We start from the raw sequence: 22,942 nt of genomic DNA, 5'->3' as shown, positions 1-22,942 counted from the left end.
TTTAGCAATGAGAAACAATAAATAAATAAATAAATAAATAAATGGCACATTTTGTCAGTATCACTCAAGTGAGTTTTTGAGCCAAATTTCAGGGAAGTGCCAGGTTCAAGAGGATAACACTATCAATTTATATTCAATTCACTTTTTTCATGTTTCTGCAATCACAAAAACATTTTACCTTAAATGAAGACTAATCTTGAGCACAAACTTTGTGGCTGAATAACTACAAAATATGACAAACTGAACATCATGCCTATTGCCCAATAAGAACAACAATGCTGAGGAACATTTTTTAAAGGTCACTTGAAAAGGGAAAAGATATAGGTTTGAGCTTATTTTGGAAGGGGTATTGAAAAAAAAAATTGTTAAATATGTGTATTTGTTAATTTTACAAACATAAAGGCTTATCTTTTTTTTCTATATGGCCCCAAAAGTATAGGAACTATCCCTTAAATGAAGAGACAGGACCTTTAATACTGAGTGAGATCTTTCAACCATTTTAGATAAAAACTAAAAATATTAAAACAAGAAGGAATGACTGCCCAGCCAACTGTGGTTCGTGTCAGGCCAACTCCCCTCTCCTGGTAGTTAGACTATGAAAATTTATTAAAAGTCTGATTTTTATTTGCTCCTAGATTTTCCTACTTCAAATATTACCCATTTCAGTAAACATGAAAAGTTAAATTACATAACAAGTCTGTAAGTACAACACAGTAAGACAATAGCCTAAAAAAATTAAGTTTCACACTTAGAAGCGCAGTGAACATGCAGAACAAACGTTTTAGTCAATGTCTACTTTAACATTAGCTTTGAAGACTCAATTCACATGACAGGTAAGTTTGACCTTCCGCCTCAACTGAGCTACTACAGAGTCTCTGAAGCTTAAAAAAAGATTTATTTAAATAAGTTCTTTCAAAGTTTACTTTAAATAACAAAGCAAATTAACACACAAGTTACTGAATCCCTAGTAAGATAGGAACAGCTCAAAACTATTCTCTGAAAGGCTTACCACTAAGGAGAACAGAAAACCTACCCAAAAGACAATTATTGCTTTGGAACTGCACTTTGGCAGCAGTATCCTGCTCCCTCCAGACTTGCAGAAGCCCCTCTGGGCATGGGGAACTTTGCAAGATTGAGGAAAACATACAGCTTGAAAGAGCTGAGGTGTCTTCAGTAAACCTACAAGTATTACTTACAGGAGTTACATCTATAATTACAGAACAAAACTGATACCAGTTCCTAAACAAAAATTTATATAGCCCAGGTGAGGAAGTCAATGCATCCCAGATTTAAACTGAAGCCTAGGCTTTTATGGTGAACTGGAAACCTAGGAAGTTCCTTTACTCATTACATTACCAGGCCCCAAAGATATCTTAAAATATATATGTATATCTCCATTAAGAGGTGTTATAGCATCCATTTATGTTTACTGTGTTTAAACAGAAACAGTCGAAACGTATTATCACAGCCTACATAAAATAAATGTGTTTGCTCTTTAAGAAATTTTTTACCTGCTTTACAGAGCAGGCAAAATAGGCTGCCTTTTTTCCAGTTTATTTGCTCTGTAAGTTGGAAGCATTCTGTATCTAGTCTGTGATTTTCTAACAGGAACTATGTAGAAAACTTTTATGCAGTTTTAAATTAAGATTTTAAATGGAAAATATTTTACCTTCACCTTGAAAAAAATTACTAGCTTTTCTGTTAAAATTCAGTCCATTTATGTTAGTCAACATCTCAAATGTTTAAGCATACAGCAGTTTGTTGAGTTTGATACAATAATTATACATAAAGCTAGACAGAGTGACAACCACTAACTTACGTTTTATTTGTGAGCAGAGAAATATTTATACGGTTTTAGATCAAATGAATGCAATAAAATACTATTTCACAGACAACAGTAAAAAGTAGTGTGTTATATCATGTGTCCTACACAACCTTTTTGAATATATGACCTTTAAGTTGCTGAAGGTTGCCTCAGAATTTGGCTCAGTTCAGGCAAAACATCTGTTCCCTTTGCAGGTATACTGTAAGGACTTTTTTCTCAGTTGGATTTAGAGCACAGCAAGTGAGCCCTTTTCTGACCGATCATATAGACCCCGGCATTTGTAAATCAAGCTCTGGGCTGACAACAGCAGGTCCACATTCCGTCACCCCTTCTCAGCTAGCAAGGCCATTTGACTGCTGTGAGAACTGCTCTTATCATGTCATCAAATCAAAGCATGTTGAGAAGAGGGAATGCAAGAGGCATCTGCAGAATTCCCACAATGTAGTGACTTTGGAACATTGACAGATGCATCTGTCATTTTATACCTTCAACTAACCTGCTGTCCGCTGCCCTGACATAGCAAAGCTGTCCAAGAGTAACTCCAGCTCTCTCATGTTGTTTTCACACGTCTCTGTTAGAAAGGCCTGGTGTTTCTTGGCCTTTATTTGACAGGAGATACAGACAAGACAAGAAGGGGAAAAAAGAAACCCATTAAAATAGTAAACAGAAGAAATACAGATCATAGTGATATTTTTGTTCTCCTTTAAATAATTCCTGCTATGTTTCTTATCAGCCCTTTTTCCTGAATCAAGATAGCTAACAAAACATCACAAATAAGTAATGCAAGATTTCATGGAACCCTGAAACACATTTAAAACAGAATTAAAGGCTTCCGGTAGTCAAAATAAACAACATTTTTGGTCATTTTAAAATCCAGTCTTAATTTTCTGCTTTAAAAATATCATCACAAATGCTAATTAATTGCTGCCTATTTATGCAAGCAATGAAATCTATTGTTACGCCCTACAAGGGCATCCAGAAAGACACCAAACTACTGGCAGACAGGCTGGAAATCCATGATTTGGCACTCAGTCAAATCCCACACCTACTCTCATTGCAAACCTGCCTACTTCAATTGTTAATGTCTTCCATGCTTGGTAGCAATTTCTCCAGTCTCAAAAACTTCTCCTGATAGATGGAATATGAAGCAGCAGAGTCCTCCAGCTCCTAGAACTGGATTTTCTTAAAGTAAGAACTTCACTGAGTGCAGCCTATTGTCCAAAGAAGACACTGGTTTTATTCTGAAGGCAGAAAGGCTTTATAGCAGAGATTTATCACTGAAATAAAAACATTGTATCAAACTTCAATTTACATCTGATACTAAAACTTGAAGATTTCACAGACTTATATTACAGATACATCCATGACTCCAGGCAGAACGAAGTTCCTATTGTACTTCTGTGGAGGGATATATGTAGGTTCCACTTTTCAAAGAAACCTATAATTTTAGCAGCCCACTGAGGAAAAGTGATACATCTGGACAGTTGCAAGAAAAAAAGCAAAGGTCAAGAGGAAACTAGATTTAACTATCTCTTCATAATTTTCTTATGTTTAAAGATGCCTCATTACTCTTCTTAATTACTCAGTTTATTTTTATTCTAAATTATAACACCTATTTCAATCATTGCCACTTTTATTTTATTATGGAAGTTTACCCTCTTCGCACTGGGAAGAATCCTGCTCTGTTTTCTATAATACCTATAAACTATTGCTTCAACTATGTTTCATTGCATATGTAGGATCTGGTCAATTTCTCAAGCGTAGGAAACATCCTCCCCGAGAAAACTGCTAGATACTGGTAGCATATAACTGGCAAGCTAATTCTCTGCAGTGTTCTTCACTATTCAGTTTAAATATTTTATAAATTTGCTTTACTCTTTCAATTTTAATTATATGTACTGTATATCAACTAATATATTATTCATATGCGTATTTCAGTGTTAGGTCCCCTGTAGCATTTACACGCCTTTCCTTGTGTGAGAATTTCCACTACAGTTTCAACATTCTTTATGAAGTATTTCTGTATATATCCAAAAATAAATAATTTTATTTTTTCTCTATATAGCATTCTCTATATAAATAGAGCTTGTATTTCCTGAATTCCAGATAACATTTTGTATGACACAAATACATTAAAATCATTTGCCCTAATGTACTGATATCATCTCAAAGACTGCACATATTACAAATAAGAAAGTGTAACAACATGATCAGTATCACAATAAAATAAATACTCTCTTTTTTAATATAATTTTTTTAAACACTCCAGTACAAACAAGGTCAGACTAAATCTTCCCAGAAAAATCTTTTCCCATGGAAAGATCAAACATGAGAATTCTTCTATCTCCCCATCCAAGTTTTTTCATTCAGTTTAGTTAATTTACCACCACTAAGTCAGTATATTACAGTTTATTTAGTCTTTACCACTTCTCTGTGCTCTATTTGCTGGCTGCATCTACATTCTCTAAGCCAATTTCAGTCTTTCTCCACAGTATCAAAGATCAAAAGGAAATTCCTTTGACTAGCCAGTTCTTCTATACTTTAGCTGCAAACAATTTAGTATCCTTCCTTTCTAACTCCTGTTTTGAATCAATCTCTCCTGTTATTACAAATTTAAGAAAAACTGTGTAAGCTACAATGTTGGAAATCTAAGCATAGGTATGAATCCAAAAGGGTCTAAACATAAAAACTGATTTCCTGCATCTCACTGAGAGGTATTTAATAAGAATGTATAATGTCATAGAATCACAGAATAATTTAAGCTGACAGAATCTCTGGAAGTCATCTGGTCCCACTCCCCACCCAAAGCACAGTCAACCCTAAAGTCAGGTTAGGTTGCTCAGGGCCTTGTGCAGTCAATTTTTAGTATCTTCAGGGACACAAATTCTACAATCCCTCCAGGCAACCTGTTCCAATATCTCACCATCCTCAGTGTGATCTTTTTTCCCCATATAGCTAACTAGAATCTCCCTTTCCAAAATTTGTGCGTTTCCTCTCATCCTTTTGCTGTGCACTTCTAAGGAGGGTGTGGTTCTGTCATCTCCATAAGCACTCATTTGCTAGTTGATGGCAGTAGTCAGATCTCCCTCAGCTTTCTTTTCTTCAGGCTGAACAGACGCTATTGATAACTACTCTATACTTTCAAAAGGGAAATGGATTCCACAGGAGTGTAGAAGTCAAACATAATCAACCGTCTTCTTTCAGATTCAGCTATTCCAGGAGGTGAGATTACCTACCCTCTGGTACTCCTGCCCAACTTTCCAATTGTATTAGGGGACGCCGTTCCTGTAGAACTACTGGGAATTTACTTGTGGGAGTGTTCTCCAGACAGCTTCAAAAGGGAAATAGGGTGACAGAGATCTAAAGCCTTTACTTAAGGGGAGTATGTTTACCGGCTCATTCTAGCAGAGAGGAGTGAAGGTACACTTGTAAAGCAAGCTTCTTTGCTGACTTTGCTTGATTTCCATGGCTGTCCTCTTTGGGATGGACCATTCATGAGCTTGGAGAATGTGAAGGTAGCAGGAAGCCTGCATGGATGTGAACCACCCTCCTAAATCAGTGAACCTGGGTTTAGTCTTGCAGTCTAAAGTTCCAAGAGGGATCTTCCCAGGAGCATTGCCTGCCCTGTTGGAAACAATTACAGGGTTTTTCCTGTTTGTTTTTCTGTGACTCTCTTTGCACTTGGACTAATTCACTTACTCGGTTTGTAGTACAAGCCCTGTGTTGAGATGCCAGAGAAAGTGCCAAAGTTAGAACTACCCACAAAGCCACCAAAAAACAGTATGCTCAGCTACTGCTTGAATAAGTGCTTTACAAAAGTGCCAGAATGTTTACCATGCATGATATTTAAGGAAACAAAGCAGAGCATTTATAAAAATAAGCTCCAAAAAGCTGTTCCACAGTCGACAAAAAATACATTTTACTTGAAAGATGTTCTGTATAACAGAAAAGTGGCACAAACATTAAGCAGCCAAGCATGAATGATAAAAAGAAAACCAACTCCCCACTATCAAACTCCCTCCTCAGTCTATTATTTCTTTTTGCTTAAGTTATCCAACTACTAAATACTTCATCCAGTTTATTTTCTTACAATAGCTAGAAATTTCAGAAGTCTGTAGAAGTGCCTTGAAAAAGTGTCCAGCCACAGGTAAATTAAATAAAATTTCTTAAGAAATTTAGTCTTTCAGTCTTAATCACCTGAAATAAAATTCCTCAAAAATGCTCACGTTTTATTTGGAACTATTCTAGTCCCCTAAAGAGGACTGTAACAAACTTTTTGTGCAAGACAATTTTGTGAAGCTTTTCTTTGGTTTTGTTTTTAAGCGCCCCCCTCCCCCCCCAAAAAATAATCAAAACCTGGCAATTTTAAAACATTTTTTTTAGATGCCTATCTTCAAATGCTGGGACATCAGGGTTTGACTGACATCTTCACTTTCAGAGCAAATGATGAAATTGGTTTCTTTTTAAAAGATCATTTAAGCATATGCTTGATATCAATGGGTTTTATTTACTTATTTCAGTCTATTTTATAGACTGAAAGTTCTCCCTAAATTGCAACAAAAATGGAACTATTATCTGGGTATTAGGAATACTCTGCCATGAAGTTAAAGAAAGCAAAACAAGAATCAAGCTAACAAAATATTTAACAACCATTAGCACTCAATTAACACAGACTGCCTCTTGATTTTTAACTGTTGAAACAAAAATCTCTGTACACACTAAATTATCTACATTAGATTCACATCTCTGCCTTTGAGTAGCAGATTCTGTTCCTTAGAATTTGTACAGCAAAATCATAATCTTTAGGGTGTTTTATTTTCTGTTCAATCAATACTTAAGACAGTGTTATTCATAATGGCTTTTACATTAAATATATTATAATGGCTATTGCAAATGTACAGGAACTACATTCACAAACACGTTAAGTCCTGACTTTCAACTTGTAATAATATAGAAGGCTGTCTAAACATACACAGTATGCGTACATTACGTTCATGCACACCTGTGAGAGAAAGAGACCGATATGCCACCAGGCAAAGACAGACAAGCCTCGAATGTAATCCCTTACACTACTACACACTAATTATACTACTCCTGATAGTATCTCTACAAGGAGGAGGAAATGAAAACACAATGCATCCAAATTAAAGACATTTACACTAAAATACACTATTCATAATGACTGCAATTTCCTAATACATTTTATAGTGAATTGGCAAGTTCCCCAAATTTCAATACACATTTCTCATAAAGCAAAGGTTTCCCTCTTGTTCGCTACTAAAAACTACAGATCATCCACCACTAGGTGCCAGAAATCTAAATATCCTGAGTAACTTTTAAAACTATTCAAGATACCTCTTATTCTTTTCATGGGGCAGGAATACAGCTGGCATTGTTCCAGCTTAAAACAAATTCTGAACCACAATGGTCATTCTTCCAAATTCCTGTTCTTCAACCAACAAATTCTTAAAACCCTTGCTGGAAATAACAATAAGCCTGAGACCAATTTCCTTAGTAAAAGTACAATGGAAATCTTGAGATCTTGCCATGCTGAACATTCATAAGCAGTTGTGTTTGATACTAACAGATCCTATCACACTGATCCATGCAAATTTCTGGCAAACTTCTGCAACATGCTGATATTTAAAATTAAAAGCAGCATAACTACTTTACTATATACTGAACTGAGCCATAAAGAAAAATGTTCTTTTTGATATAAGAAGTTTTCAGAGAATGTATTTGGTCCCCATATAAGTCTGCTTCTCCAAAACCAAAGAGCCTTCACTGATTTGGTAATATTTCCTGAACAGTTTACAAACATTATCTTGTATTACAGTAGCACAATGAGAAACCACAGAACATGAGGTTATCAGTCTGCAGTGCAAAGGACATATTCAGGATGTGGAACACTAATATAAAATATAAGAGTAATGAATGGGCCAAGAAAGCAGGATGGAAAAATGAAAGGAAGAGAAGGCACAGTTTCAGTATGAGTGTAGGGAAGCCTGATAACAATATGTTATCTATATTTAGTTTTTGCTAGAACCTTCTGTTTTTTCATTTTGGGAAGAAAAACGGCAAGAAGCTTTCCAGACTGAGTAAACAAGGCCACACACAGTCATTACTGCTTCCCAAATAAACATGAAAGTCTTCAGGAAAAATATTAAGCTATCCAAGGTAATAAAAATCTAATTCCATAGGGACAAGTAATACAACTGCCCAACAAATGAATATTTTTTTTACCTGTTCAAGATGGTCTTGTGGTTTGAAATCATTCCAATGTAACACTTAAAACAACCAGTCCAGTGTGAACAAGATACTTTTCTCTTAACTGAGACAATCTATTCTGCTCTTTTCTTTTTCAGCAACATACTGCTCATTTTGAGTACCCCATTTAATGATGTTGCCATTACCAAAACCCTTGGCCAAAACCAGAATTTTCTCCCGAAATTTTAATCTGTCAAGATATAACACACACTTTACTAAGGAACACAAAATAAAAAGGAAAATTCTTATCACAGAGTTAGCATGTGACCAAGGTTCTTAGTAGAAGCTTGTAAACTTTGAGTTTGTATATTCATAAATATCATATTTTATATATAATAAGTTCCAGTCACTATGCACAATAGTTATGAGACACAGTTGTTTTTGTCTCTTCTTATTCTTTGTGTGCCAGATAAGACGACTTCTACTAATTAACTAGGCCAGCAAATATCTTTTAATACATTAAAATACACTTGGATGGAAGAAGTTGTAAACCTCCCAAAAGGAAGATGATAAAGACTACCAACTTTATCTGTTTTTTCAATTTATTATTTACCAATCTGTCTGGGGAGTGATAGCACTGCAACAACATATGGAGTAATTCCATAGCTTCCAAGACTAAAAGGGCAGATGAACCATTTGGCGTCACTTGAAACCTAGTAATCATTGCTCTCTGAAATCACTGAATAGGTGAATGCTTTGCCATTCATACTCACAACTTTTGTAAATTACTCTAAGAATGGCCAACCAATGCAATTTTGAAAGAAGAGCAAGTGCCAGTTGTAGAAGCAATGCATTAAAATATTGGCAAGAAGAGCAGAGACTGATACACGAGAAATCAAAGTACCTATGTACAAAACATCATAACAGCTCTTTCAGTTGCTCTATTTTCAGATTACAAAATGAAGAGGAATCATCTAGTCAGCAGATCCCAACAACCTATCAGACTTGTTTATAAATGTAGGCTGTGGATCTCCATGAACTAATTCCTAGATGAACTAAAATATACGACACTTCTAGAAATTACATGCAGTACTGATTTTAAGATCAATGGTAGAGAATCCACAACCCTTAAGTAAATTTACTCCATAAGGGAGTTACCGTCATTTATAGGTTCCATTTCTAATTCAACACTATGTAACTTGAAAATTTTATCTATTTGATTATCTATAGCCAATGAAATTATAATAATTGTCTACTTAAATCCATTTTTCATCATGTAGTTGTCTACAGTCTGCAAACAAATTATTCCTTAAACCTTTTCTATTTTTCTGGTAAGTGGAAGCAAAGACAGCAAAAAGCCTGAAGATCCTTTGATGTAAGTCCCTGCTGCTCTTCACTTATTAGCACAGTATCTGTCAGCAGCATGGTATAGACCACAGTTACTTTCCACACACACAGCTTCAAGAGATAGAAAGAGGAGAAATTTGCAAGGCAGTATCAAGAGTTTACATTGGCTAAGTATAGAAATATTGAAACTCATGCTCCCACACAACAAAAGGACAGAAGGTTTTCTAGATATTGCATAAGGTCTTTACTTCGTCCCTTCTGCTATGCATCAGTATGGGGAAACTCTTATTCAAACTGGAGGCAAGGGGAGATAGAGAAAGAAGACCCCAACTGATCATATTGCAAAAGAAAAAGATTTTAGAAAATAATCCAGTAAAATTTAATACGCCCAAAATGTTAAATCCACATCAAAACAAAAAAATTCCCTCTGCTTTGTCACCTTCAAACATGCAATTTTTAAGCAATTTGTATAGCCAAATATTTATAATTAAGCACAAAATGTTATGTGAAATTGAAATAAACCTACAAGGGCAGCTAATGAAGCTTGGAGAAGGAAAAAGGTGGAGCAGAAAAAGAAAAAACAAAATATCTCTAAAAGGAATCACAATCCATGTCTATAGCCATCACCCTCTTCTCTAGGAACATAAAGACAAATTACTTTTCCATGCATAGCCATAGTTTTGAAATAATTGTTTTCTTCAGATAACTATTAAGTTAAAAACACAGTATATCATTTCAAATTAGCTCTTCATTTATTAATTTTTAACAGAACAAAGACAGGGAGGTAAAGTAACATGACTAAAGTCACAGAATAACACAATGGCAGAGGTTTTTCATTGCTCAGTGCAACAAACTCATTTTAAGTTCACACTATGTTTAAAAAACCTAAAGAATAAGTGCCATAGGGCTTCTGTCTTACCACTGTAAGTTCATTCTGTAATTCTTTGGAACTTTCTTCATTATCCCATAGTCTCTCAGAGAGGTCTGTAATTACCTTCTTCTTTTCCTCAATCTCCTCATTCAGCTGCTTGTTTGTGGAAAAATACTCTCTTTCTAATCTGAAAAATTTCAGCATTAAAACACTTTTATCAAAAATACTTCTGTCAAGTGTGCTATATACTTTTAAATATAATCAACAACACGTGATGTTTGCATGCCATAAGACTTCAAAAGCTGCATTCCTTAAATGAAAAAGGTTCTACATTCCTTCCAAGAAAGGTCTGCCAAGAAGAGGTATCTTCTTTTTAGTTACCAGTGCAGGTAACTGGGAGAACAGTCTATACACTCTAGGGAAAGGTCACTGCCATTCAGAGGACCTAGAGAGGCAGGAGGAATGGGCCAACATGAGTTTCATGAAAAGCAACAAGGAAAATGCAAAGTCCTGCATTTAGGACAGAAGAGCCCCCTGCAACAATATGGCTGGAGAGAAGCTCTTCTCAAAAAGACCTTCAGATCATGGTGGACCGCAAACTAAACAAAAGCGAGCATCAGAAAAGGCTAGCAGCATCCTAAGCTGTATTAATAGCAGCACAGCCAGTAGATCAAGGGAGGTGATTATCACTCTCTACTTGGCACTCATTGCACCACATCTGGAAGAATGGCCAGCTTTGAGACCCCAATATGAGAAAAATGTTGATAAATTGAAGGGAGTCTAGCGAAGAGCCACCAAGATGGTTGGGGGCTGGAGTGCAGGCCATATGAGAAGAGGCTGAATGAAAGGCCATATTCAGCCTGGAGAAGAGATGGCTTCAGAGGGACCTAACATAACCTTCTCTTAGGTTTTGGAGGGTATCAAGAAGATGGAGCCAGGCCCTTCACAGAGAAAGGACAAGAGATAGTAGTTACAAATTGAAACAGGAGAGGTTCAGACTAGAGATAAGGAGAAACTTTTTCAACATGAAAACAGATAAGAAACAGAACAGGGTCCCACAGAGGTTGAGCCATCTCCTGAGGAACCTGATCTCATAACTGATCCTAGTTTGAGCAAAAGGTTGGACTAGAGACTTCCCACAGTCCCTTCCAACTTGAATTATTCTATGACATAATTCTTAATAGTAGTAATATCTAGGTTTCTCTTTCTTGTCTCTTCTCATATAACTGTTGTCTCCCTAGAACTGAAAGTAATCCAATGTGCTCAAAGTTCTTCTGACTTTCAAACTTTTGAAACAATATTATCACATTTGATCTTTAGCTTATTTCTTACAGTTCAAAATATCTTTTAGTTTAAATAGTACTTCATCAGTCTTCAAAATACCTACCTACATGCTGCTTCTTCAACCTCTCTAAAATACTTTCTTTCAGCTGCAGTATGTTTACTTCTTATTCTTAAAGAATTTGTCTGTTCCTGTCCTCAAAAGTCACTCTTACCCTCATAGCTCTAAGAAATACAGCAAAAGGAGTTCCAATTTACTTTACAGCACGCTCTCTCTCTTCAAGGAAAGAAAATTCACAGGGAGAGCCAAATTCCCAGTTGCTTCCAAATTACATAGTGCTGCTGGATTTGGAGCTAATTAATAAGTTATGCAACGCAGAAAAGTCTGTTTGCTTGGTGTCAGCCACTACATCCTTTTTTTTCTGAGAAAATAAGTTCTTACAGCTTTATAAAGTTTCTGCCTTTGTCATCATTTATGCTACACCAAGTCTAGTTAATAAGATATAGAAGTGTTCTAGCTCAACAAATAGAAGTCTCAAAGACCTTCCAAGACAGGGGCTTAAAGACAAACTTATAGGACTCCTACAGGAGAAGGGAAAATATGTTATGGTGTCAAACCATGGCTTGAAAGGAAAAGGCACCATCTGAAGCCCAGGACCACAGCCTTGAAACGTAGGTGGATCAAAGGTTCTTGGTCTTCTCTCTGAAGGGATCTTGGGAAAGCAATCACTGACACCACTGATACTTGTATATTTCAAAGCATAAAAAGGAGAGAAAACAAAATGGGCAGTACATGCCCACCACATAAAAGCATCTCAAGGGAACTGAGTACACTGATGATCTATCTGAGAGAAAGCCTGACCTTCATTACCTATCTTCATGGAGCTCTGGAAATTCAGGAATTTGGATAGACAAAGTTCTTTGGATAGGCTGCTTCTGTTTCTTTAAGCTCTGTTAAGAAGACCTCCAATTGTTTGTGTTACATGGGAAGATGCGCATTCTCTGAGAGCACAGAATTTTCAAAATATTCAGTTGGCAAAAGCTGTTACAAGTAATTGCCTGAATCAACAGATGATCTGAAGCAGTGAAAAACACTGGTTGAATATTAGACAGAGATTATTCTGGTACCCAATTTAACACACAAAACCAATGAACAGGCGTTTTAAGTAGGCATGAATTATTTGTTGTACCAAAACAAAACCAAACAAAGATAGAGAGAATCTGCTTTCCTGGGAAAGAAGTGTTGGATAGAATTATACAATTTAGAGGAAAAGGGAAAAAAGCTGTTTAAGGGTCTTGTTGCATTTTAGTAACACGAGTACTTACTTCTTTCTAAGCACTAACACCAAAAATCTCTAATACAATTGGTACCATAACTGTAAGAACCATATTCCATAGTGTTAAATTAACACTTACTTAACCATAATAAAAACATGGTCAGATATTTTATAAAATAATTCCAGACAAAGAATTTATATTCTTTAAAGAAAAAATACCTTTTTTGAGGTTTGGGTTTTTGTTTGTTTACAGTTATCCTCATTTTTCTAAGAAGTCCATAATGTCTTGTTCCGTAATTATTATAAACACACAAAAAAAACCTTTGTTTCTCAAAAAAATAGCTTTGTACATTTTGATAAAGATTCTCACATAGAATCAAATTTTATTGAATGCCACACAGTTGAATATAATTTAATATTTATAAATTATCCATATGCATGGTTTAATGCAGATTTTAATAATTTTTAACTAACATTACTAATTTAAAATATTAAAAAAATAAAAACTTGTGGTAAAACTTGTAAAGTTTTAATGGTTTACAAAATTCCTAAGCCAATGTTTAAGCCACCACCAAAAATGCTTCTAATTCTAATTGATTTAGATTTTATCCTTATTATCGCTTGATTCTCAAAACATATCATACTAATAACAAAAATTCAGGCCTTAACACTCTGATACTGACTGATTTAGAAAATATCATTTGCATTTTAAAAGTATTTAGAAGAAATACAAAGTGGTTGAGAGACTACTTATAGTCAATAAGGAAGCAAGTAACATGCAAAGTGATAGTTGCGCTCCACATGGCAACAATTGGTCAGCATTATTTCTTGTATAGCCAGTGCTCTACATGAGACCACTTCTTGGGTTAAAATCTCTTTGTTCAGCTGAGAAAATAATACAATTAACAGGAATGGAATGCTCTGACGACCTTTATTTCTTAAAGAAACTTAAGTGTATGTGCAGTTTGGGGGGGGGGAATGGGGGGCTATTGTGATGATACTCTTATGAAACCAACCATTCACACCTCTTCTAAAAAACATGTAGGTGAGGTGCCCTGTGACAGACATTTTATGACTTTTCTGTGAGGGCAAAAAGAGTCTAAATGGAAAGATCTTACCAAACACAGATATCTAAGATAAAACATCTTGTAGAAACATGAAAATAAGAACTTGTTAAAATAAAGGAACAGGAGTATAGTATACAATAGATTAAATAAGCATGCATAACTAAAGCTACTTGATGATTTGCAAAGAATTTCCCAACATTCAGGTCTTTGAGGAAGTCTTTCTTTCACTCCTGAGAATCACACAATGTCTTCTCCAGGTTAATTTTCTAGGTATTTTTGCTGACACCTACTCTGAGAAACCAAAGGACCTCAGTACATGCTAATGGCAAGAGCCCCTAAGTATGGCAGAGTGGAGAAACTAGATACACAGGAATTTTGAAGTTGTTTCTAAATTTTTGCTGCAACAATGTAATGACTACCTAGTGTAAACAGAAGTCCCAGTTGAACAGAGATAAAAGTTAACCTGAGAAAACAGTTTTGATCAAAGTTAAAAAGGAAAACTGAAAACAGACAAGGAAGAGCATTAAAATATCAAGTGCAGCAGAAATCCTGTGACTCAAATTGTGTTACTGGTATGTAACTCCTAGGGTAAAATATAGCAGTTCTAATAGCACTTCTTTTCAGGACTTAGTATGTTTACATAATGTGTATTTTACATTTCTGGTGTATGTACAATATATTAAAATATTTTACTGTATTTTTAAAATCAACTTATACAGAATTCATGACTCCATATTCATTCCACATCAAATAATAAAATCAGAACAAGCAATCTTCAGTAACTTTAACCCTTTATTTGTGACTAAATCAAAGCTGAATATGAACCATGTGACCATATTCACATTCATTTTCCAAACCGCTACAGAGGTAAAAACCAGTGCATTTCTGCACTTCAAAAGTTATGCACTTTCAAAAGTCATAGATACAATTTCTATGACCCTATTAATTGCACACTTAAGTTTGCACCATCTCCAGTTCATGAATCTCATTACCCTGCACTTCAAAGAAAAACCAGCAGGGCAAATCCACTTGTTTTCTTTCAGAGCGCAAGAGATGTGAAGCCAGTCGTGAAGCCAGTCGTGAAATGCTCATATTATTCAAGGGCCAGTTCTTGAGCTTGGGCAGAAACAACTGAAGAATAATGTCAAAAACATCCAGAGGGAAAGAGTAAATGGTGCAGATTCTTGGAAGCTAACAGCTCCCTGACTGATTACAGAAAGCCACGCTATGGTTGCAATGTTGACAAGAGAGATTAGAGAGTCCTAGACTCCAATTCAACAGATATTTGCCAAGAAAAAACAGAAAGTCCTGTGTTCTGTTTGAGGATGCTGAATTTGGCTGGAGGAGCCTCAAATACAAAGATGAATCTCAGAATATTAGACCCAATTAGGATTGAAGAAACAGTCCAGAAACAAGCACTGGAAGAACACTAGTTCAAGAAAAATCTTAAATGTGAAGGGAAGAGAAAGGTTTTATCTGTAAAATTGTTTTTCCTTATTTTCTGGATCACCGGAAAATGGAAAGCTACCACGGGGAAGGGGGGGGGGGGGGGAAGGACCATATTCTGGGTAAGAATAAGAAGTTACATACAGGAAGAACACAAATATAAAGCTGCTTGTTAAGAAGAACTACTGACCCAACTACCATTTCTCCAAATAAGGTTGTTTCAAACACAAAGGGGTTGCCGGGGTCTTTTCGAAACAAATAAAATGTCAAATCATTGGTACAGGTCTTCTCCATTTCAAGCAAAGACAAAAAGCTTGGTATTATTTTAATGACTATAAACTGTTGTCAAAGAACTCAAGCTCAAAACAAGAACAACTAGAAAGGACGAGATCACCCATTAACTAACTACTGTTCTTTTAGGACCATAGACAGTCTCAAAATATACTCAGTCAGCTTCTCAGGTGTAAAGACTGTTATCGTCCTGAAGAATCATAGCAGATGACTATCATGATGTATTTCACACATTTCCACAAATTTTTAAAATACATTTCCTTTTCTTTGAAGAAAAAACTGATGTTTTATGTAAACCTGGTTTGCCTAAATGCACAATCTCACATTCAGACATCTTTTGGCATTACTTTCATGCAAAGCTCCAATATGTTTATAACACAGGATATAACACTTCAAATATGTTACTAAGAACATCTCTACAATCATGTAGAGAGGGGCTAAATTCAGCACTCTCAGAAAGGCACACAGACAAACTCACCTAACTTTCAGGAAAATCGATTTCCATTGCTTTATGCTAGTACTTGTATAAGTAAATCAACATAAATACTAACATGTAAAGATCCACCTAAACCTAGACTGAAAGAGCTACCACCTCTTTTTCCAACTCATTCTCTCAGCTTGAATCTCTTCTCACTCCCCCACCCTGTACCCACCCCCTTTTAAAAAACTTTAAACTGTTCTTCCCCTAGACTTCACCTACTACTATCCTTCACTTCACCTACTACTTAGTTCTCTATCTTCCAATACCATTCTTTTCCTTGAAATTTTCTCTCCCCAGAAACTATTTGGTTCAGCCAGGGAAGAAGATTCCTTCATTTATTGCTTAGTACTGTGCATCCTCCCATCTGCCTGGGGAATACAACAAAGCCATTCTTCCAAACTTGTCTGTTACTATAGACATGGCAGGCTGGGCTGAGTAGGGCAGGAAGCCCAAAGAATTTTGTTTATATTCACACACTTCACCCTTTTCCCTATCTATTCCTTACCAGTTCAGAAACTTTCCACGTTTATCCAAAAGCTGAAAACTAACATTATTCACCATAAATAATCCACCACTTCCAAACAGCAGTCTTAGAGGCCCATCTAGCTTGCTGAGGTGAGAAGTAGTGTTTTCATAATAATGCAAGTGCATAGAGAAAAAAATATGTTCTATACATTCCATATGTCTTCCTACTCCCCCTCCCAAGCACCCAGACACTACTGGAGACAGGACACTGACAGCTGGACCTCTTAACATTTTTGCTTTGTCAAATAATCTATAACATAGATCAGTTATTTTCTTTACCTTCACAAATGCCTACCAGTATGGACCTGTTACTGATGGAATGCCAGATTTTGAGCCTTGGCAAGGTTTGGTAGAGTACATGATTGTGTTATTTTCTAGAAACTGGAAACTATGGAGAATGTAAACTGCAAGTGGTACACAAGCTGTCTACTGCCACCTTACAATAAATTTAAAAGATAACTTACATACTGAGTTTTTCCAAGTTCTCTTGGGCATTGCGTTTTTCTCTCTCATATGCATTTTCTACCTCTTTGAACTCTTTCTTGATGATTTCCAAATTTGAAAGAGCTTCTGCTTGGCTGGCTTTTTCCACCTGCAAAGTTCCTTCAAGGTCTCGAATCCTTAACTATCAAATGATAAGAAAGAAATTAAAGCAAGTTAGAAAAACTGCTATGATCTTCAATGTTGTTCCATGTTCTGTTCTATTTCAAAGATAATTATATTCTAGGACAATAAAATTTTAGAGAGAGAAAGAGCTGAACACATGCAAACTGTATGAATACAGTCAGTACAGAACTGAGACAAATGATGCGATACGCTGACCAAAAGCACCTCTTAAGTCTCCTTTAATAGTGCCTGGGTTCATTTGTTTGTTTTAATTATTAGTGAGGGGAATTATTTGCCAGGAGAATTCTGTATTTCAAGTGGACTCACGAAACTGTGGTATTAACAGTAAATAAAGGCTATATTTCCCCTTAGCAAAAAGCATGCTTGAAAAATCTATGTGTATCAATGAGGAAGAAAACTTTATCAGTCATTCATCCAAACAAGAGAAGTCTCTAACTTTAAAGAATGTTGCCCTCCCAGTTCCTTTGTATGTTGTAAAAGGAGAGGGAGGAAATGAAAATAACAAAAATCTTTCCTTTCTACTAGTGTAATGGTCACTTAAAAAAATATAAGTGCTTGTAAACAGAGAAGATCATGAGAACAAGAAAATAACTAATTGAAGAATGGCAGTATTATTTTTGTTACCCAGAAAATAACAGAAAAATACCAAAATTCCTTTTTTAATTTAGTTTCTAGAAAGTCAAATGTGAAAGACTTGATACTTAATGTATGATCACTAAGCAATTGTCATTTAAATTTTTCATGCTTGCTTTTTAAAATAAACCATGATTGACCTACTAGTTGAAACACTGTGTGATAGTTTAATAATAGAAAGATTTAATACTCAACTATGTCCGCTACGTTTTCTCATATAATCAATTTTTACTGGTAACTGCTGATATAATTTTGTCTGAAGCTGAAATCTACTCTGAATAATCATATTTGCAGCAGCAGTTTCATGGAGCATTGATTAAGTTCCCACACCTAGAAAAGTCAAATGTACGTACGAAATCTCTAAATAGTTCTAATAAGCGTCCTTTCAAAAATATAGGGCAGGATATTTAAATAGTACTATAGTGTTTAACTACTGTGGAAAATTTCCTTTCCCCACACTGTTTAAACACTAGAGGAAATTCCTTCCTCAAACTTACAGCTGGGAAATTAATTTATTTTAATATTCATTCCAATAATTTTTAAAGTTCCCTGAAAAACAGGTTTTTATACTCTCTCTCATTACTATTATTCCATTCCCTTATGTATCAGTTATTACAACTTTAAGACTCTTGTCACATAAAAAAACGATCTAGTGTCTTCACCTGAAGTAAGCAGTCTTCATATTTTTGGAAAATTGTATCTTTAGAACTTCATCAGCTGCTTCACTGTAAACTTCCACAGAATATTTAGCAATAAGTTTACCTGGATGATTTCTGAATTGAATTTGGATTCCAAATGTGCTGCTCTCTCTGCTTCAATGTTTTCTTCTAGTTTCTTTATTCTTATGGTAGCTACCTGAAAATATATTTTGAAGAAACTTAAGCCCAGAAAAAGATGATAAATATGAAAAAGAGACTGTTCTGTTCATTCTGTTCAGTTTATTAGGACTCTATGCTCCAACCTGCTATGGCATCTGAACTGCTTGTACTTCAGAACCATAAGAATTCATACCAAAAAACATATATAGTTTATATAGTTTACAATTTTTACATACCTAGAATATTAAATTATGATTTTCTATTTAGCTAAAGAAATACATGCAGCATTATATTACTACTACATTTTTAGAATCAAGAAACAATGCCTGGAGTCAGAAAGCAAAGAGACAAAGTTAAACATTCTACATATTAACTTACTATTTGCTTTATCATCAAAATAGTCACTTGATATAACATAACTCCATCCTGTATGTTCCAAAATACAATTGAGATATACAATATAGTACCTACAATTTCAGTTATGAGACAGATCAAGAACAGAGAAGATACAGGATTTGATAAAAATATGCTGTTTGGTGAAAGGATTTAGCTTTTTTCCAGTTAAGGTGACAAGAACAGATTGCTTTGAAGCCCTAGACAAGTCATAGTTCCTCCGTATTGAAAAACTGTAACCTCTGTAGTGTTTCAAAGCACTAAACTAGTATTTTTATGGCTGCATTCCTTGACCTGTAACCATTCTGCTATGTTTTTGTGTTTTTGTCTAGAAAATATCAAGATATGCAGGATGTCTTTTAAGAAATATCCAGACTAGTTTTATCGGTTATCATATTTCATTAGGCAACAGAACATCTGTACATGCATGCATCATTTACGTAATACAAGATGGTCCAAATTAGACTGTTGCTTCTTTCTTACCCACTCTTTCAACAGCTAGAAAAGCCAAAAAAAAAAAAAAAACCCACCACCAAAACCAAAAAAAACACCCACAACTATGCTAAGAGTCAGCTTTGAAATTTGGATAGGCCAAAAAAGTTTTAAAAGTTAAAAAAGCACATAGCTCACCTTTTGTTTTTATTGATTCAGATTTGAAAAAAATCCTTCCAAATTACTTTAAACACAAAAATAATCACCAGACATGCATGTCTAAATAAAGACCTGGACACAGAATTTCACCTGGACAAATAATTTTATCAAGAGCAGTAACTACAGATAATAGAAACCTCACTTGCATTTTTAACTACATTGTTTTCTAGCATGAACATTTTTTCACTTTGACTGATGACTGAATTAAAACGAAAAACACATTCTAAACTGTTGACTTCAAGTTAAATCAATGAGATCAAGAGAAAGCGATTAATATAAAAAAAAGTCAGTCAGCAAAAGCATATTTAAGGTTACATAAATACACTTGAAGCTATTGATTCTGGGAATGCGAAACAAAGTAGCAAGTATGTGGGACTGCACCTTGATTCCAAAAATTTAAGTGAAGACAGAGAAACATTAATAGACATTATAAAAAAAAGTTCTTGGCAATAAATGTTAACCTTTTTATGTTTCCATAAATTAGAGAACTGGGGGGAGTTGAGGGGTAGGGGAACCAAAGGAAAGAATTTTGAAACTGATGTCCATAGAAGGCTTACTTAAAGAGAAAATCAGCAATATCAGGGAACTTACCAAACCTACTCCAGAGAAAGAGCTGTTGAGAGGTTTCAAATTTACCTCTTTCCAGGAGTTTTATCTACTTAACAAACAGTTAAAATAAATTTAAAAAAATAGTGCACAAGTGCTCTCCCTGTACTTTCATGCTTCCAGGACCTATCCTCAAAAATATCTTGATTTAGACTCTAACAGTTCTATTCTTCCAAATATCCTACTAAAGTGAAGCTCCTACTCCCCTTTACCCTTAATGTAGAATTACTGAATTACCTACAACAGCAAGTTAGAAGAATTTCCTTAGCATCCTCCAACAGATCAACACCCGTTAACACGATGCTTTTACAAAACAGTACTGTCAGTCTGGTAAGAGTAGTAAGTGAACAATAAAAATAAGCTATCTAGATTTTGTTTCTTCTTTGAGAGTGTTTAAAGAATGAGCCTGAATATAATTCAATTTAAGTTTGATTAAAAGAATAAAGAGAAGAGTGAGGAAGATACCTATCACAACATTTAGAGTGGGAAAAGTTTTTGGCTGGCTTGCTTGAGTCGGACCACTGTGTCTGTTTTCACAGCGAATCCTGAAATGGAAAAAGTTAAAAAAAAAAAAAAGTGGGAAAAAAAGTGATTCTGCAAATAAAGCTTTTAGGCATATCTTACTAATTCACAAGTCCTATATTGCAGTTGCCTACTAGGTCTTATTTTATTTTCAGAGCACCACTCCAAATGAGAACTCTGCTCTGCACCTTCCTTGCAACCTCCATTTAGTTGAAACAAGGCAATATGTAATGTAATATAAGGAAAATTCTACTTGATGCAAGAGAGTGGATAACAATGGTTATCCTCTCAAATGCCCTCTCAAATGGGGGTGCATCCCTCCTCTCCCCTCCCCAAACAGTTCAATTGTATTAGTCCCGGGAAACAAAAATAAAAACAGAAAGAAAAAATAACAGCTTGATTCTTTGTATCTGCAAGAATGAAAAATTGGGGCAATCATGTTCTCCAAAATTGAAAGCAAATAAAACTTTAAAAACAGAGTACCTTTCAAAAGGAAGATGCAAACACAACCCTTTCTGACTGCCAATACTGATGTACGCTAACCGCAAGGGCAAGAGAGGTGGTCCAAAGGACACCCAAACACCCAGAAACATAGACGTTTCAGTCCTAAAGAAAATCTTGTAACAATGAGGAAAAGGATGTAGGAACAGATAGATACCTGTAAGAAGTGCTGACACACCACCCTTGCTGTCTGAAGTAGGACAATTTCATTTAAAAATAGACATATTTGCAGAAGGTTCATTTGTTTGAGTTATCAGAAGCCACTGAAGAGTTAAGCTGTGGAACTACCGCACCTATAAAAGAGAAGCACTGGGAAAACCAGTGTTTCAGCTACAGAGATTCCTGATGATCTCTGGAATGTGAAAAACAGGCCCCCAGTTATAAGCAGGAATAAAAGACAGTGTCTAGAACACAGCTGAAGAGGTATAAATCCTAGGCTCTGACCAAAGAACAATTAGGTGGAGCTGACAGGTATTCAAAGAAAGCATTCAAACAGGTTCAGTTCAAACAGGTTCAAGACAATATACACACAGAAAAATAAATCATCACTAGAAGTCAAAATATCTGTGGGAGAGATAAATATCATCTTACAGACAGTCTCCCTAAATAATGGGTAGGGCAAGTGACTTGTTCAAGACTTCCTAGCAAGGTTAGGATCCCAAACCCTATTCCTTGCTTCTAATCTTCGTCTAACTCTACAGTTTGATTCTTTAAAGCCTTGCCTCATACCAATAGTTTTGCTTTAAAACTTTGTTTAAAATAAGTTCACCAGAGTTTCATGAAGCAAAGAATTAGGGAGAGAATGAAGACGGAGTTTCATTCAAGACAGGTCACTGTTAGCGACGTGACAGAAACTACCACTAATTTTGTATATTGCTAGAAGCCAAAGACAATGCGTGAACTATATTTTCCTCAAATGTCTCAGAAGATTACTCATGTAAACCTGAGCATTAGCCTACCAGTATGAACAAGCTGTCTTACTCAGAAGGGATTCAGATGTTTAAAAGAGTTTCCATAAAAATTACACATGTAGATTTGGAAAGTAACGTAGATGTTGTCTGTGTCTGGCAGAGTAATGAATTTTCTTTTTTCTGGTTTCTGTGATTTGATTGCTGAAGCTTATGGACAGCCATACATCTAGCGAATTCAAACAAAGTCTGATAGCAGCAAATAAGAAATTACTGGAGGGGAAAGAGGGAAGCTTCAAGAGGGATATCTAACCAACAATTAGCACATGAGCCTTGCTAAGCAACAAAAAAAAGTTATTAAATATATAGAAACTCAGATTTGCTTAGACTGCTGGAAGAAAAGAATCTTGGAATTGCTGTTTACCTAAGTATAGATTAGCCATCCAACCAAAGGAATCATAGACAAGTGGAGTAATCATTTGGGAAACTGACAGTCAGAGTAGAGAATTAATTCACTACCAAAGCAAGGTGGACAATAAAAAAATCAAAGTCTGAAGAAGTTGCACCAGGACGTCAAACTGAAACTGAAGCTTGAAGCTGCAAAACAACACTAGATAGAAAACTTTGTCCACTTTACTAGTAATGTCTCATACAGGTTCTACTTA

General features: G+C 35.4%; 1 protein-coding gene across 8 annotated transcripts in view; it reads right to left on the bottom strand.

Moving 5' to 3' along the window:
• The window catches only part of CCDC171 (coiled-coil domain containing 171), a 155,842-nt gene that overhangs the window by 105,076 nt on the left and 27,824 nt on the right, over positions 1–22,942 (bottom strand). For all 8 annotated transcript variants that reach the window (XM_067315429.1, XM_067315424.1, XM_067315425.1 and 5 more), the window contains 4 exons: positions 18,641–18,733; positions 17,083–17,243; positions 10,299–10,437; positions 2,322–2,424 (listed from right to left, as the gene is read on the bottom strand). In XM_067315429.1, the coding sequence (XP_067171530.1) occupies positions 2,322–2,424; positions 10,299–10,437; positions 17,083–17,243; positions 18,641–18,733 (496 nt within the window). The remainder of the gene's footprint in view (positions 1–2,321; positions 2,425–10,298; positions 10,438–17,082; positions 17,244–18,640; positions 18,734–22,942) is intronic.

This window comes from Apteryx mantelli, chromosome Z, assembly GCF_036417845.1.
Source record: "Apteryx mantelli isolate bAptMan1 chromosome Z, bAptMan1.hap1, whole genome shotgun sequence".
Taxonomy (NCBI): Eukaryota; Metazoa; Chordata; class Aves; order Apterygiformes; family Apterygidae; genus Apteryx; species Apteryx mantelli.
The sequence above is the reverse complement of the archived record's forward strand: the minus strand, read 5'-3'. Positions and strand labels throughout refer to the sequence as shown.